The 14,358-nt window shown below is 46.2% G+C and overlaps 1 protein-coding gene across 1 annotated transcript in view; it reads right to left on the reverse strand.

Annotated features, from left to right (window-relative positions):
- Positions 1 to 14,358, reverse strand: part of LOC126190385 (cytochrome P450 6k1-like) — a 173,869-nt gene that overhangs the window by 44,404 nt on the left and 115,107 nt on the right. Inside the window, exon 8 of the mRNA XM_049931018.1 lies at positions 11,296 to 11,544. Within this exon, the coding sequence (XP_049786975.1) occupies positions 11,296 to 11,544 (249 nt within the window). The remainder of the gene's footprint in view (positions 1 to 11,295; positions 11,545 to 14,358) is intronic.

The following is a 14,358-nucleotide window of genomic DNA, read 5'->3' on the forward strand; positions in this document are numbered from 1 at the left end:
ATTAAACATTGGCAATTTCAGTTTTTCCATAAATACTGTTCATTCTTAAGTGACAGACTGGAGGATTGTAAGGTGTCAGGCAAATCCAACACCTTCCATGAGTACCCCGACATGATAGCAAATCCGGCGATATGTCACATAGCTCCGAATAAATCCTGACATTAAATTAACCAAAGTAATACGATCAATGAGTGAGCAAATGGAATACCGCAGACTAACACAAGAATGTCTAAATTCATGTCATACCTTCCCACGGTGAAACAGACCCAGCTCCGTGGGGAGAAACGAGAACAGAAGCCGAGAGCAGAGCCGTGTAGGCTAGAAGGCCCTACGATATGAGCGGGACAATGGCACACCCACATCGTCGGCCGACCGCCGGGAGGTCCATCCCCAGCCTATGTTAATAGATAGAGCCCTCCAGAAGAACAGTATAGATCTTACGATAACACTAAAAGGGCCACACCAGCTGCAAGTTTTAGCGTGAGACTATACGCGTCTCTGTTACATAGAAAACATTAAAAACATTGCCCCACCACGAAAAGTATAACGTTTCTCATTGCATAGGCAGAATTTTTGTAGACAGAGCTTAAAGTTAACATTGAGGTGCTGGTTAGTCAATTGAAAACACAGCTAGATACCTTTTTCTTAAGCCAACTTCTGTAAACAGTAGTAAGGATAAGTTCGAGAGAGTTGCTACCGAAATGGCGAGGTGTGTGGAGTTGCGCTGCCCGCCAGCCCCTGACGCTGCCTAACCACCGACAAGGTAATGAACGCACGCGATGCCGCATAAGAGCGCATAAGGCTTCACTCAGAACTGCAGGAGTCACATCTGTTACATCCCCTTTTTACGTAATATTAGTGTCGATCGTCAATTAAACTTCGTAGTATTCACATTTGCTATTTGAAGTTAAAACCTGAAACGCGACGATTTTTCTGTTATATAATTATTGAGAAGCCACATCAGCCACTGTAATTTATGACAAGTTAAATAAGTAATTAAAGATAATTGAGGGTCACTGTAGACCATTTTTGATAGTTTTCTCTTTTATGAAACTTAATTTAAACCTAGATTATAGATGTGATATGGCATTATAGAACTTGGAAACCCATTCAGGGAATATTCGTTCACATTTTTGTTGAACGCAGTTGGTTTCTATCATCCTGTATTAAAATATTTCCTTTTATCAATAGTACATTTATAAACAATGTTCTGTGAGTAGAATAAATATTCCAGTGGCAAACTTAACTGCTTTTTCGACGCTAAATTACCAGCTAACTAAAAATAGGAAAGCCTTAAGCCCCTTCCACTAAATTTAGTTAGTATTAAGATTCTTTTACAGGGAGTGCAGTGGAGCTGACGCTGAAATCATTAAGTATTTGATTATATCATTGCTAGTCTCACTGAACTCTTCTGAACTCTACATGTCATGTGTGGTCTGGCGTTTCCTTATCAGCAACAGGTCCCAGGTTCAAACTAGTCAATTCCCTAAAAAACACGCTCAGAGCGTCGTTACGCGAAAGTGGTAGGGAGAAACGACTTAGAACAAACAGACACCATGTAGAATGTTAGAGGATAACTTTCTTTGAGTCATCAGTCTTCTAACTGCTTTGATGCGGCCCGCAACGAATTCCTCTCCTGTGCCAACCTCTTCATCACAGAGTAGCAATTGCATCCTACGTCCTCCATTATTTGCTGGATATATTCCAATCTTTGCCTTCCTCTACAGTTTTCACCCTCTATAGCTCTCTCTAGTACCATGTAAATTGTCCCCTGATGCCTTAACCGATGTCCTGGCATCCTGTCTCTTCTTATTGTCAGTGGTTTCTGTATGTGCCTTTCATCGTCGATTCTGCGGAGAACCTCCTCATTCCTTACTTTATCATTCCACCTAATTTTCGACATTAGTCTGTAGCACAACATCTCAAATGCTTCGATTCTCTTCTGTTCCGGTTTTCCCAGAGTCCATGTCTCACTACCGTACAATGCTGTGCTCCAAACGGACATTCTCAGAAATTTCTTCCTCAAGTGAAGACCTAGCAGACTTCTGTTGGTCAGGAATGCTTTTTTTTGCCAGTGCTAGTCTTTTTTTATGCCCCCCTTGCTATGTTCGTCATGGGTTATTTTGCTGCCTAGGTATCAGAATTCCTTAGCCTCATCTACTTCGTGGTTCCAATTGTTCCTCGCTGTTCTCATTTCTGCTACTTTCCATTACTTTAGTCTTTCTTCGATTTGCTTTTAGTTCACCTTCTGTAGTCATTAGACTGTTTATTCCATTCAACAATTCTTCATCACTTTCACCGAGGATAGTAATGTCATCAGCAAATCCTATCATTGATATCATTTCCCCCTGAATTTTAATCCCATTCTTGAACCATTCTTTTATTTCCATCGCCGGCCGAAGTGGCCGTGCGGTTAAAGGCGCTGCAGTCTAGAACCGCAGGACCGCTACGGTCGCAGGTTCGAATCCTGCCTCGGGCATGGATGTTTGTGCTGTCCTTAGGTTAGTTAGGTTTAACTAGTTCTGAGTTCTAGGGGACTAATGACCTCAGCAGTTGAGTCCCATAGTGCTCAGAGCCATTTGAACCCATTTATTTCCATCACTGCTTCTTTGGTGTATAGATTGAACAGCAGGGACGAAAGACATCCCTGTCTTATACCCTATTTAATACGAGCACTTCGTTCTTGGTCTTCCACTTTTATTGTTTCCTCTTGGCTGTTACACATATTGTATATTATCCGCCTTTCCCTACAGCTTACTCCTATTTTTCTCAGAATTTTAAATATCTTGCACCATTTGACATGTCGAACGCTTTTTCCAGCTGTGTGTCTTGATTTTTCTTCAGCTTTACTTCCATTATCAACCGCAACGTCAGAACTGCTTCGCTGGTGCCTTTATCCTTCCTAAATCCAAACTGATCGTCATCTATGTGATCCTTAATTTTCTTTTCCATTCTTCTGTATATTATTCTTGTCAGCATCTTGGGTGCATGAACTGTTAAGCCGATTGTGCGACAATTCTCGTACTCCTTGGAATTTGCTATCTTCGTGGTTTCTTGGATGATGACCTTCAGAAAGTCGGATGGTACATCGCATGTCTCATAGCCGGCCGTTGTGGCCGAGCGGTTCTAGGTGCTTCAGTCCGGAACCGCGCGACTGCTACAGTCTCAGGTTCGAATCCTGCCTCGGGCATGGATGTGTGTGATGTCATTAGGTTAGTTAGGTTTAAGTAATTCTAAGTCTAGGGGACTGATGACCTCAGATGTTAAGTCCCATAGTGCCTGCAGCCATTTTTGAGCCATGTCTCATACATTCCACGTACCAACGTGAATAGATGTTTTATTGCAACTACCCCCAATGATTTTATAACTTCCAATCGAGTATTATGTATCCCTTCGGCCTTATTTGATCTTAAGTGTTCCAAAACTCTTTTAAATTCTGAGTCTGATACTGGATCCCCCATCTCTTCCCTGTCGACTCCTGTTTCTCCTTCTGTCATGGCATCAGACGAAACTTCCCCCTCATTGAGGCCTTCAATGTATTCTTTCCATCTACCCACTCTCTCCTCCGGATTTAACGATGGAATTCCCGTTGAACTCTTAATGTTACCGTCCTTACTCTTAGTTTCACCGAAGGTTGTTTTGACTTTCCTATTTGCTAAATCCGTCCTTCCCACAATAATTTCTTTTTCGATTTCTTTACATTTTTCATGCAGCCATTTTTCCTTAGTTTCCCTGCACTTCCTATTTATTTCGTTCCTAAGAGAATTCAGCTGTACTGGCTACTGGGCTATCCATTATCGCAGTGTCTATAGCCTCAGAGAACTTCAAACGTATCTCTTCATTTCTTCGTACTTCTGTGTCACACCTTTTTGCGCATTGATTCTTCCTGAATAGTCTCTTAAACTTCAGGGTACTCTTCATCATTACTAAATTGTGATATGAGTCTATATCTGACCCTGGGTACGCCTCACAATCCAATATCTGATTTCGGAATCTCTGCCTCAGCATGTTGTAATCTAACTGGAATCTTCCCATATCTCCCGGCATTTTCCAAGTGTATCTCCTCCTCTAGTTATTCTTGAACAGAATATTCGCTATTACTAGCTGAAATTTTTTACAGAACTCAATTACTTTTTCTCGCCTCTCATTCCTTGTACCAAACCCATACTCTCCACTAACGCTTTCTTCTACTCCTTCACCTACAACCGCATTCCAAACCCCAACGACTATTATCGATTTTCACCTCCCTTTACGTACTGACTTACGCTTTCAGTAGCTTCATATACTTTCCCTGTCTCTTCTTCTTTGGCTTGCGACCTCGACTATCGTTGTTGCTGATAGCTTGCTGTCGATTCTGATGAGAGCAACCCTATCAATGAACTGTTCACAGTAACACAGTATCTACCCTCTCTTCCTATTCATAACGAATCCTACTCCTGTTGCCGTCTGCTTCACGTCTGCTGTGCAGCGAGCTACCTTAATTTAAGTATTAACTGTATTTTTCTTACTTGTCACTTCTTCTTCCGTGTGTATTTGCTTTTAGGAAGCTTTAATTGTCGGGTGCTATTAATAATGTTCCATAGATTTCGTGTTTGTTTTGAATACAGTCAGAGAGAGTCCCTTTAGTCAGCCATAGTGCCAGTAGAGTCAGTGTCGTCGTAATTGCCGTCTGCTTCACGTCTGCTGTGCAGCGAGCTACCATAATTTAAGTATTAACTGTATTTTTCTTACTTGTCACTTCTTCTTCCGTGTGTTTTCGCTTTTAGGAAGCTTTAATTGTCGAGTGCTATTAATAGTGTTCCATAGATTTCGTGTTTGTTTTGAATACAGTCAGAGAGAGTCCCTTTAGTCAACCATAGTGCCAGTAGTGCTAGTGTTTGTTTTCAATACAGTCCAGAGACAGGTAGTGCTGTTTTCATTGTTTTCTACAAGAAGTGGCTAGCAACCACAGTTTAGTGAATAAACAGCCGCCTTTAGTGAATTAGCAGTCTAGTTAAAGGTTGATTAACTCTCTTCAGTAAATTGATTCCTTAGGATGGATAGGATGTGTGACTGCTGTGTACGGACGCAGGAGGAGCTGGCCACTGTTCGCGAACAGCTGAGCGTGTTGATGGCCGCGGTCAGCCGTCTTCAGGCTGCTGCCTCGGAGTGTAGCGGCAGTGGGGAGCCTGGTGCGTCGCAAGGTACACCCCAGGTGTTACATGCTTCACCCACTGTCCCTGCTGTCGAGACATCTTCGCGGGTACTGGGCGCGGTTGGGCCACCCTCTCCCCAAGGGGAGTGGCGGGTTCAGCGGCGTTCGCGGCGCACGAGGCGGAGGGTCAATGTGGAGGCTGGCCGTGTGGCATCGCCCACTCTGCCTGTGAGTGGACATGTGGCTGCTCCTTCAGCAAGGTCCGAGCAGGCACACGGGGGGAGGGGTTTATTAGTTATTGGGAGCTCCAACGTTAGGCGGGTGATGGAGCCCCTTAGGGAAATAGCGGGAAGGTCGGGGAAGAAGGCCAGTGTTCACTCTGTCTGCTTGCCGGGGGGTCTCATCCGAGATGTGGAGGAGGCCCTACCGGCGGCGATAGAAAGCACTGGGTACACCCGACTGCAAATTGTTGCTCATGTCGGCACCAATGACTCCTGCCGTCTGGGTTCAGAGGTCATCCTCAGTTCGTACAGGCGGTTGGCGGAATTGGTGAAGGCGGAAAGCCTCCCTCGCGGGGTGAAATCAGAGCTAACTATTTGTAGTATAGTTCCCAGAACCGATCGCGGTCCTCTGGTTTGGAGCCGAGTGGAAGGCTTAAACCAGAGGCTCAGACGATTTTGCGGAGATCTGGGGTGCAAATTTCTCGACCTCCGCTATCGGGTGGAGAAATGTAGGGTCCCCCTGAATAGGTCAGGCGTGCACTACACGCCGGAAGCGGCTACAAGGGTAGCGGAGTACGTGTGGAGTGCACATGGGGGTCTTTTAGGTTAGAGAATCCCCTCCCCTCCCGCGTCTCAGGAGGCGTCTTCCTCCTGAGACGCGGCAAGGTAGGAGTAGGCAAAATGCAACAGGGAATAACAATATTAATGTACTAATAGTAAACTGCAGGAGCGTCTACAGAAAGGTCCCAGAACTGCTCTCGTTAATAAACGGTCACAACGCCCATATAGTACTAGGGACAGAAAGTTCGCTGAAACCAGACGTAAACAGTAATGAAATCCTAAACTCAGATTGGAATGTATACCGCAGAGACAGGCTGGACAGTGAAGGGGGAGGCGTGTTTATAGCGATAAGAAGTGCAATAGTATCGAAGGAAATTGATGGAGATCCGAAATGTGAAATGATTTGGGTGAAGGTCACGGTTAAAGCAGGCTCAGACATGGTAATTGGATGTCTCTATAGGCCCCCTGGCTCAGCAGCTGTTGTGGCTGAGCACCTGAAGGATAATTTGGAAAATATTTCGAGCAGATTTCCCCACCATGTTATAGTTCTGGGTGGAGATTTTAATTTGCCGGATATAGACTGGGAGACTCAGACGTTCATAACGGGTGGCAGGGACAAAGAATCCAGTGAAATTTTTTTAAGTGCTTTATCTGAAAACTACCTTGAGAACCGACTCGTGGCGATAACATATTAGACCTTCTGGTGACAAACAGACCCGAACTATTTGAAAAAGTTAACGCAGAACAGGGAATCAGCGATCATAAAGCGGTTACGGCATCGATGATTTCAGCCGTAAATAGGAATATTAAAAAGGGTGGGAAGATTTTTCTGTTTAGAAAAAGTGACAAAAAGCAGATTTCAGAGTACCTGTTGGCTCAACACAAAAGTTTTGTCTCAAGTACAGATAGTGTTGAGGATCAGTGGACAAAGTTCAAAACCGTCGTACATAATGCGTTAGATGAGTATGTGCCAAGCAAGATCGTAAGAGATGGAAAAGAGCCACCGTGGTACAACAACCGAGTTAGAAAACTGCTGCGGAAGCAAAGGGAACTTCACAGCAAACATAAACATAGCCAAAGCCTTGCAGAAAAACAAAAATTACGCGAAGTGAAATGTAGTGTGAGGAGGGCTATGCGAGAGGCGTTCAATGAATCCGAACGTAAAGTTCTATGTACTGACTTGGCAGAAAATCCTAAGAAATTTTGGTCTTATGTCAAAGCGGTAGGTGGATCAAAACAAAATGTCCAGACACTCTGTGACCAAAATGGTACGTAAACAGAGGATGACAGACTAAAGGCCGAAATACTAAATGTCTTTTTCCAAAGTTGTTTCACAGAGGAAGATTGCACTGTAGTTCCTTCTCTAGATTGTCGCACAGATGACAAAATGGTAGATATCGAAATAGATGACAGAGGGATAGAGAAACAATTAAAATCGCTCAAAAGAGGAAAGGCCTCTGGACCTGATGGGATACCAGTTCAATTTTACACAGAGTACGCGAAGGAACTTGCCCCCCTTCTTGCAGCGGTGTACCGTAGGTCTAGAGGAGCGTAGCGTTCCAAAGGATTGGAAAAGGGCACAGGTCATCCCCGTTTTCAAGAAGGGACGTCGAACAGATGTGCAGAACTATAGACCTATATCTCTAACGTCGATCAGTTGTAGAATTTTGGAACACGTATTGTGTTCGAGTATAATGACTTTTCTGGAGACTAGAAATCTACTCTGTAGGAATCAGCATGGGTTTCGAAAAAGACGGTCATGTGAAACCCAGTTCGCGCTATTCGTCCACGAGACTCAGAGGGCCATAGGCACGGGTTCACAGATAGATTCCGTGTTTCTTGACTTCCGCAAGGCGTTCGATACAGTTCCCCACAGTCGTTTAATGAACAAAGTAAGAGCATATGGACTATCAGACCAATTGTGTGATTGGATTGAGGAGTTCCTAGATAACAGGACGCAGCATGTCATTCTCAATGGAGAGAAATCCTCCGAAGTAAGAGTGATTTCAGGTGTGCCGCAGGGGAGTGTCATAGGACCGTTGCTATTCACAATATACATAAATGACCTGGTGGATGACATCGGAAGTTCACTGAGGCTTTTTGCAGATGATGCTGTGGTGTATCGAGAGGTTGTAACAATGGAAAATTGTACTGAAATGCAGGAGGATCTGCAGCGAATTGACGCATGGTGCAGGGAATGGCAATTGAATCTCAATGTAGACAAGTGTAATGTGCTGCGAATACACAGAAAGATAGATCCTTTATCATTTAGCTACAAAATAGCAGGTCAGCAACTGGAAGCAGTTAATACCATAAATTATCTGGGAGTACGCATTAGGAGTGATTTAAAATGGAATGATCATATAATGTTGAGCGTCGGTAAAGCAGATGCCAGACTGAGATTCATTGGAAGAATCCTAAGGAAATGCAATCCGAAAACAAAGGAAGTAGGTTACAGTACGCTTGTTCGCCCACTGCTTGAATACTGCTCAGCAGTGTGGGATCCGTACCAGATAGGGTTGATAGAAGATATAGAGAAGATCCAACGGAGAGCAGCGCGCTTCGTTACAGGATCATTTAGTAATAGCGAAAGCGTTACGGAGATGATAGATAAACTCCAGTGGAAGACTCTGCAGGAGAGACGCTCAGTAGCTCGGTACGGGCTTTTGTCAAAGTTTCGAGAACATACCTTCACCGAAGAGTCAAGCAGTATATTGCTCCCTCCTACGTATATCTCGCGAAGAGACCATGAGGATAAAATCAGAGAGATTAGAGCCCACACAGAGGCATACCGACAATCCTTCTTTACACGAACAATACGAGACTGGAATAGAAGGGAGAACCGATAGAGGTACTGAAGGTACCCTCCGCCACACACCGTCAGGTGGCTTGCGGAGTATGGATGTAGATGTAGATGTAGATACAATTCGCTGCTGCTGTTGGTATTACCCCATTGTAGCCTGACCAGAAATCACTGTCTTCCTTCCATTTCACTTTACTGGCCCCAACTGTATCTAAATTGAGCCTTAGCATTTCCCTTTTCAAATTTTCTAGCATTCCTACCACGTTCAAATTTCTGACATTCCACACCCAGACTCGAAGAACGTTATCCTTTCGTTGGCAAGTAACTAACTTATTCAATCTTTTTCTCTTCGTCACCTCCTCCTCAGCAGTCCCCTCGGAATGGGGAGCTATTCCGGAATCTCTTCCCAATGGTGAGACCATCATGACACTTTTTCAATTATAGGAATCACGTCTTGCGGATAAACGTTATGTGTCTTTAATGCAATGGTTTCCGTTGTCTTCTGCCTCTTCATGCCGTCGATCATTGTTGATTCTTCCGCGTTTAGGGACAGTTTCCCACTCAAAGGACAAGAGAGTGGCTTGAACCTCTGTCCACGCCTCCGCCATCTTTGACAAGGCTGTTGGCTGGGTGAGGGTGGCTTCTTATGCCGGAAGTGTTCAGCCGGCATTGTTGATGATACTGATTCAAAATTTAGATGGTGGCGGGGATCTAAACCGGGAGTAAGGACGTTTTGATCACTAATCAAAGACGATAACCTTGGAGCATGGGCGTCAAAGATAACTATGTACAGGATAACTATATAGAACAAAAATGTTCCGGTGGTTACCCAGCTCATTTATACACTTTGTGATCAAAAGTATCCGTACACCCACAAAAACATAAGTTTTTCTTATCAGGTGCATTGTGCTGCCAATACGTCTGTACGCGAGATTCCCACGCTCCTAAATATCCCTAGGTCCACTGTTTGTGATGTGACAGTGAAGCGGAAACGTGAAGGGACACGTACAGAACAAAAGCGTACAGACCGACCTCGTCTGTTGACTGGCAGAGACCGCCGACAGTTGAAGAGGATCGTAATGTGTAATAGGCAGACATCCATCCAGACCGTCACACAGGAAGTCCAAACTGCATCAGGATCCACTGCAAATACTATGACAGTTAGGCGGGAGGTGAGAAAACTTGGATTTCATGGTCGAGCGGCTGTTCGTAAGCCACACATCACTCCGGTAAATGCCATACGACGCTTCGCTTGGCGTAAGGAGCGTAAACATTGAACGATTGAACAGTGGAAAAGCGTTGTGTGGAGTGACGAATCACGGTACACAGTCTGACGATCCGATGGCAGGGCGTGCGTGTGGCGAATACCCAGAGAACGTCATCTGCCAGCGTGTGTAGTGCCAACAGTAAAATTCGGAGGCGGTGGTGTTATGGCGCGGTGGTGTTTTTCACGAAGGGGGCTTTCACCCCTTGTTGTTTTGCGTGGCACAGCACGGGCCTACATTGATACTTTAAGCACCTTCTTACTTGCCACTACTGAAGAGCAATTGGGGGATGGCGATTGTATCTTTCAACACAATCAAGCACCTGTTCAGTATGCACGGCCTACAGCGGAGTGGTCACACGACAATAACATCGCCGGCCGCGGTGGTCTAGCGGTTCTGGCGCTGCAGTCCAGAACCGCGGGACTGCTGCGGTCGCAGGTTCGAATCCTGCCTCGGGCATGGTGGTGTCCTTAGGTTAGTTAGGTTTAAGTAGTTCTAAGTTCTAGGGGACTTATGACCTAAGATGTTGAGTCCCATAGCGCTCAGAGCCATTTTTTGACAATAACATCCCTGTAATGTACTGGCCTGCATAGAATCCTGACCTGAATGCTATAGAACACCTTCGGGATGTTTTGAAACGCCGACTTCGTGCCAGGCCTCATCGACCGACATATACCTCTCCTCAGTGCAGCACTCTGTGAAAAATGGGCTGCCATTCCCCAAGAAACCTTCCAGCACCTGATGGAACGTATGCTGGCGAGACTGGAAGCTGTTATCAAGGCTAAGGGTGGGCCAACATCATATTTAGCTCCAGAATTATTGATGGAGGGTGCCACGAACTTGTAAGTCATTTTCAGCCAGGTGTCCGGTTACTTTTGATCTCTTAGTGTATATCCTCAATGTGTTTCTAGACAGTTCACCAGTTCTGGTTTCTAGGGGACTCTAGTAATAAACTGGTCGTTATGAGATAACGCCCGATGTGTATGCAACACACCTAACGTACAAATAACGCGGGTACGACCTTAAGTGAGTATCGCTGCCAGGAAAGCTACCATAGTCTACGGTTACTTACGGTAGTGTACCGCAGCCTACGATAATTTTACAACTCTACTATGGGGTCATGTGCAACCGCAGGTAGCGAGTAACAGTCACTGAGCAGAGGAAGGGGTAGGGAGGGAAATGGAAGGATGGTGCGTGGTGGAAAGTTACGGTAGGAATACCAATGAAACAAGTATTTATTTCCCCAGTTGTACGAAGCCAAGTTGGGACTTCTCAGCCTCCCCGTAGGTATACGAACAGTGCGGTACTTACCGATGCAGTTGTGTGGCCCGTTGCCGAAGGGCATGTAGGTGAAGGGGTTGATGGCGGACTTGTCGCTGAAGCGCTCGGGGTCGAAGACGTGCGGCTGCGGGAAGTACTGGGGGTCGGTGTGCAGGCCCAGCAGCGACACGTACACGGGCGTGCCGCGCTCGATGACGCAGCCCGGCCGGCCGGGGACGGCGTAGTCGCGCAGGCACGTGCGGTCCAGGAACGGCAGCGTCGGGTACTTGCGCAGCGTCTCTGCGGGCAGCGAAGCAGGCGGGCGGCCACATCAGCCCTGCTGGCGCTTTCGTTAGGGCAGCCTCACATGTCCTCGGCCTACCGTCCCACACTACTGGGCTGCGGTCACTGTGGTACCGACGTCGGGGAACTCCACCGACTACCGACATTGGACGAAGACGGCTGATCTTTTCAACTCAGTAAACCAGTATGCGCGCGGTGTCAGTGAACGTACAGGCTTCGGACGACAACTGGTAAAATTCAAATCAGTTTATTTTCTTCAGACGAATCGGGCGACGTCCCCACAAGCAAGGCATTCACTGGAGAAATTTTTGAGTTTAGTGTAAGAAAACAGGAGTTCGTGGCATCCTGAGGATGAGAAATATGACAACAGGGGTATGTTTCGGAATCTATGAGTAAATCGCTACTTTATTGGTAGCAATAAGTTTCGACCAACTTAAAAATTTAATAACAAACACAACGTTACCTTATATTACATTATAAAGAGTTTTTCACAATTCTTGATACACACATCTAGAGTTTGTAGAAGGGACCCACGTCCGGACGCGTTTCGTTTTCATGTTACAATGAGGTGCGCCAGTTGACATTATGGTGTCTAGCACTGCAGTAACAGAGTGCCTGAGTTCACGTTCGCAGAGTACATCGATATGTTGTTAATTTACGGCGAAGCTCGCCATAATGGAAGAGAAGCTCCACGTCTATACTACGAGTACTTTCCTAATAGCGTGACTCCATCTCATTACTTGTTTCCGAGAGTAGAACACTGGCTGCGCGAAAGTGGGAAATTCGCAAGCGACAGAGCAAACTGTGGTGCTCCAAGAAGGCGAATCTTGTTCACCGACGAAGCCCATTTCACGAGGGAAGGTGTTTTGAACGTTCGAAATAGCCACATTTGGGATCAAGAAAACTCCAGTGCCACGTGTACACAAAGATTTCAGCACACCTTCGGCATCAACGTCTGGGCTGGTATCTGCGATGGTCGTGTGATTGGACCGTAAATCCTTCTTCCTCACCTAACGGGCACCAGATACTTGATACTCCTGCAGCAAGTGCTGGCGGAATTTTTGGAAGATGTGCCATTGGACATTCACCGTGAATTATAGTTCCAGTATGATTGCACTGCAGTACATTTTGCAGTTCGCGTCCGAAACCATCTGAACGTAGTCTACAGTTGGATGATCTCAAAACGTTTTACAGCTAAGAGCTAAGAGCGTACCCAGAGAGAGAGGGAGGAGGAGGGGAGCAGGTCCCCCCCCCCCCCCCGGATATTTATAACCTTAGCCAGTCGAACTCGCAGGCTAGCACGGCACACAGACGCACCTATCAATTTCGTATCAATTTGAAGAAAAGTAGAACGTCTTGGAAACTGACTTGTAGTAAGTGTGCCCTGCGCCAAATTTTGTTCTGTGGATGCTCGTGTAGTTCACAACAGTTTACTTCTGTCAACATCAAGCCTGCTTACTGTAGTCAAGTCTTGGGATCCCTCTACATTGTTACACTCTCCCTTCCCCCCCCCCCTCCGCCCTGCTCCCCCCCCCCCTCTCCTCGTATGTTCCATCAATTAGCAGACTGATAATTCCTTGATGCCTCAGAATGTGTCCTTCCAACAGATGCCATACTTTAGTGTTGTGCCACAAAATTCGACCCAGAGCCTCTTCGTTAGTTGTCTGGTCCACACATCTAATCTTCAACATTTTTCCGTAGCACCACGTTTCAGAAGTTTCTCTTCTTTTGTTGTATGATCTGCTGACCGTCCACGTTTTACTTCTGTACAACGCTATACTCCAAACAAGTATCTTCAGAAAAGAATGCCTAACACTGAAATTTACACGGTTCAGTCACATTAACGTGACTATGTCCGCCACTGGTAGCTGAGTGGTCAGTGCGACGGAATGTCATACGTAACGGCCCGGGCTCGATTCCCCGCTGGGTCGGAGATTTTCTCCGCTCAGGGACGTCATGTTGTGTTGTCCTTATCATCATCATTTCATCCCCATCGACACCCAAGTCGCCGAAGTGGCGTCAACTCGAAAGACCTGCACCAGGCGAACGGTCTACCCGACGGGAGGTCCTAGCCACACGGCATTTTCCAACGTGACTATGTTAGACGTCAACGTGCAATAACTACTCACAGATGGCAGGTGGCTGCACTGGCAGTGAAGAGGGTCGGGGGAAGGGGTGGGGGCGAACGCGGGAAATAATGCAATCGTTGTCGAATAGTGGAAACAGGCGATTTCTCTGACGTAAGGGCATGGTCATTAGCTTTCGGATCAAGGCTTTCTTGCTATTGTCAAGCCAAAAGTGGTTGAAATATACGGGGCAAGCCAAAACTGCGCTATTCAAAACTGGTGCCGAGGTAACTATGGTTCACCACAGACCATAGCCGACTAGGTTGAACGACGGCTGCGAAGATGTGTATGGGCGAATACATGTGAAACCGTTTAGTAACTGACCGCCCTGATCAACCAAGAGGCTGCCAACAGTGACTCCTCACTTACTGTTCTGCGAATTTGCAGCATATGGGACCCCACAGCAGGCTCACGGTTCATGCACAGTTGCTGAATACTGTCCATCAGCACGAAGGCTGGAATTTCCGCACCAGTACTGCAGCTAGACGTCCAGCGAGAGACGAGAAGTGGCCTTTTCAGATGAATCAGATCTTATGCTCCATCGGACAGAAATCAAACACCCAGCAACAACCGTCGGAAGGGTCGAGGGCAGAGTATGCAGGCTGCAGGGTATGTAGCCTGGGAAACGTTTTGTGGCCTTCCCTGGGTGATCTCGTCATTCTGGAAGGAACAGTGGATCGTCATA

This window comes from Schistocerca cancellata, chromosome 1 (genome assembly GCF_023864275.1).
Source record: "Schistocerca cancellata isolate TAMUIC-IGC-003103 chromosome 1, iqSchCanc2.1, whole genome shotgun sequence".
NCBI lineage: Eukaryota > Metazoa > Arthropoda > Insecta > Orthoptera > Acrididae > Schistocerca > Schistocerca cancellata.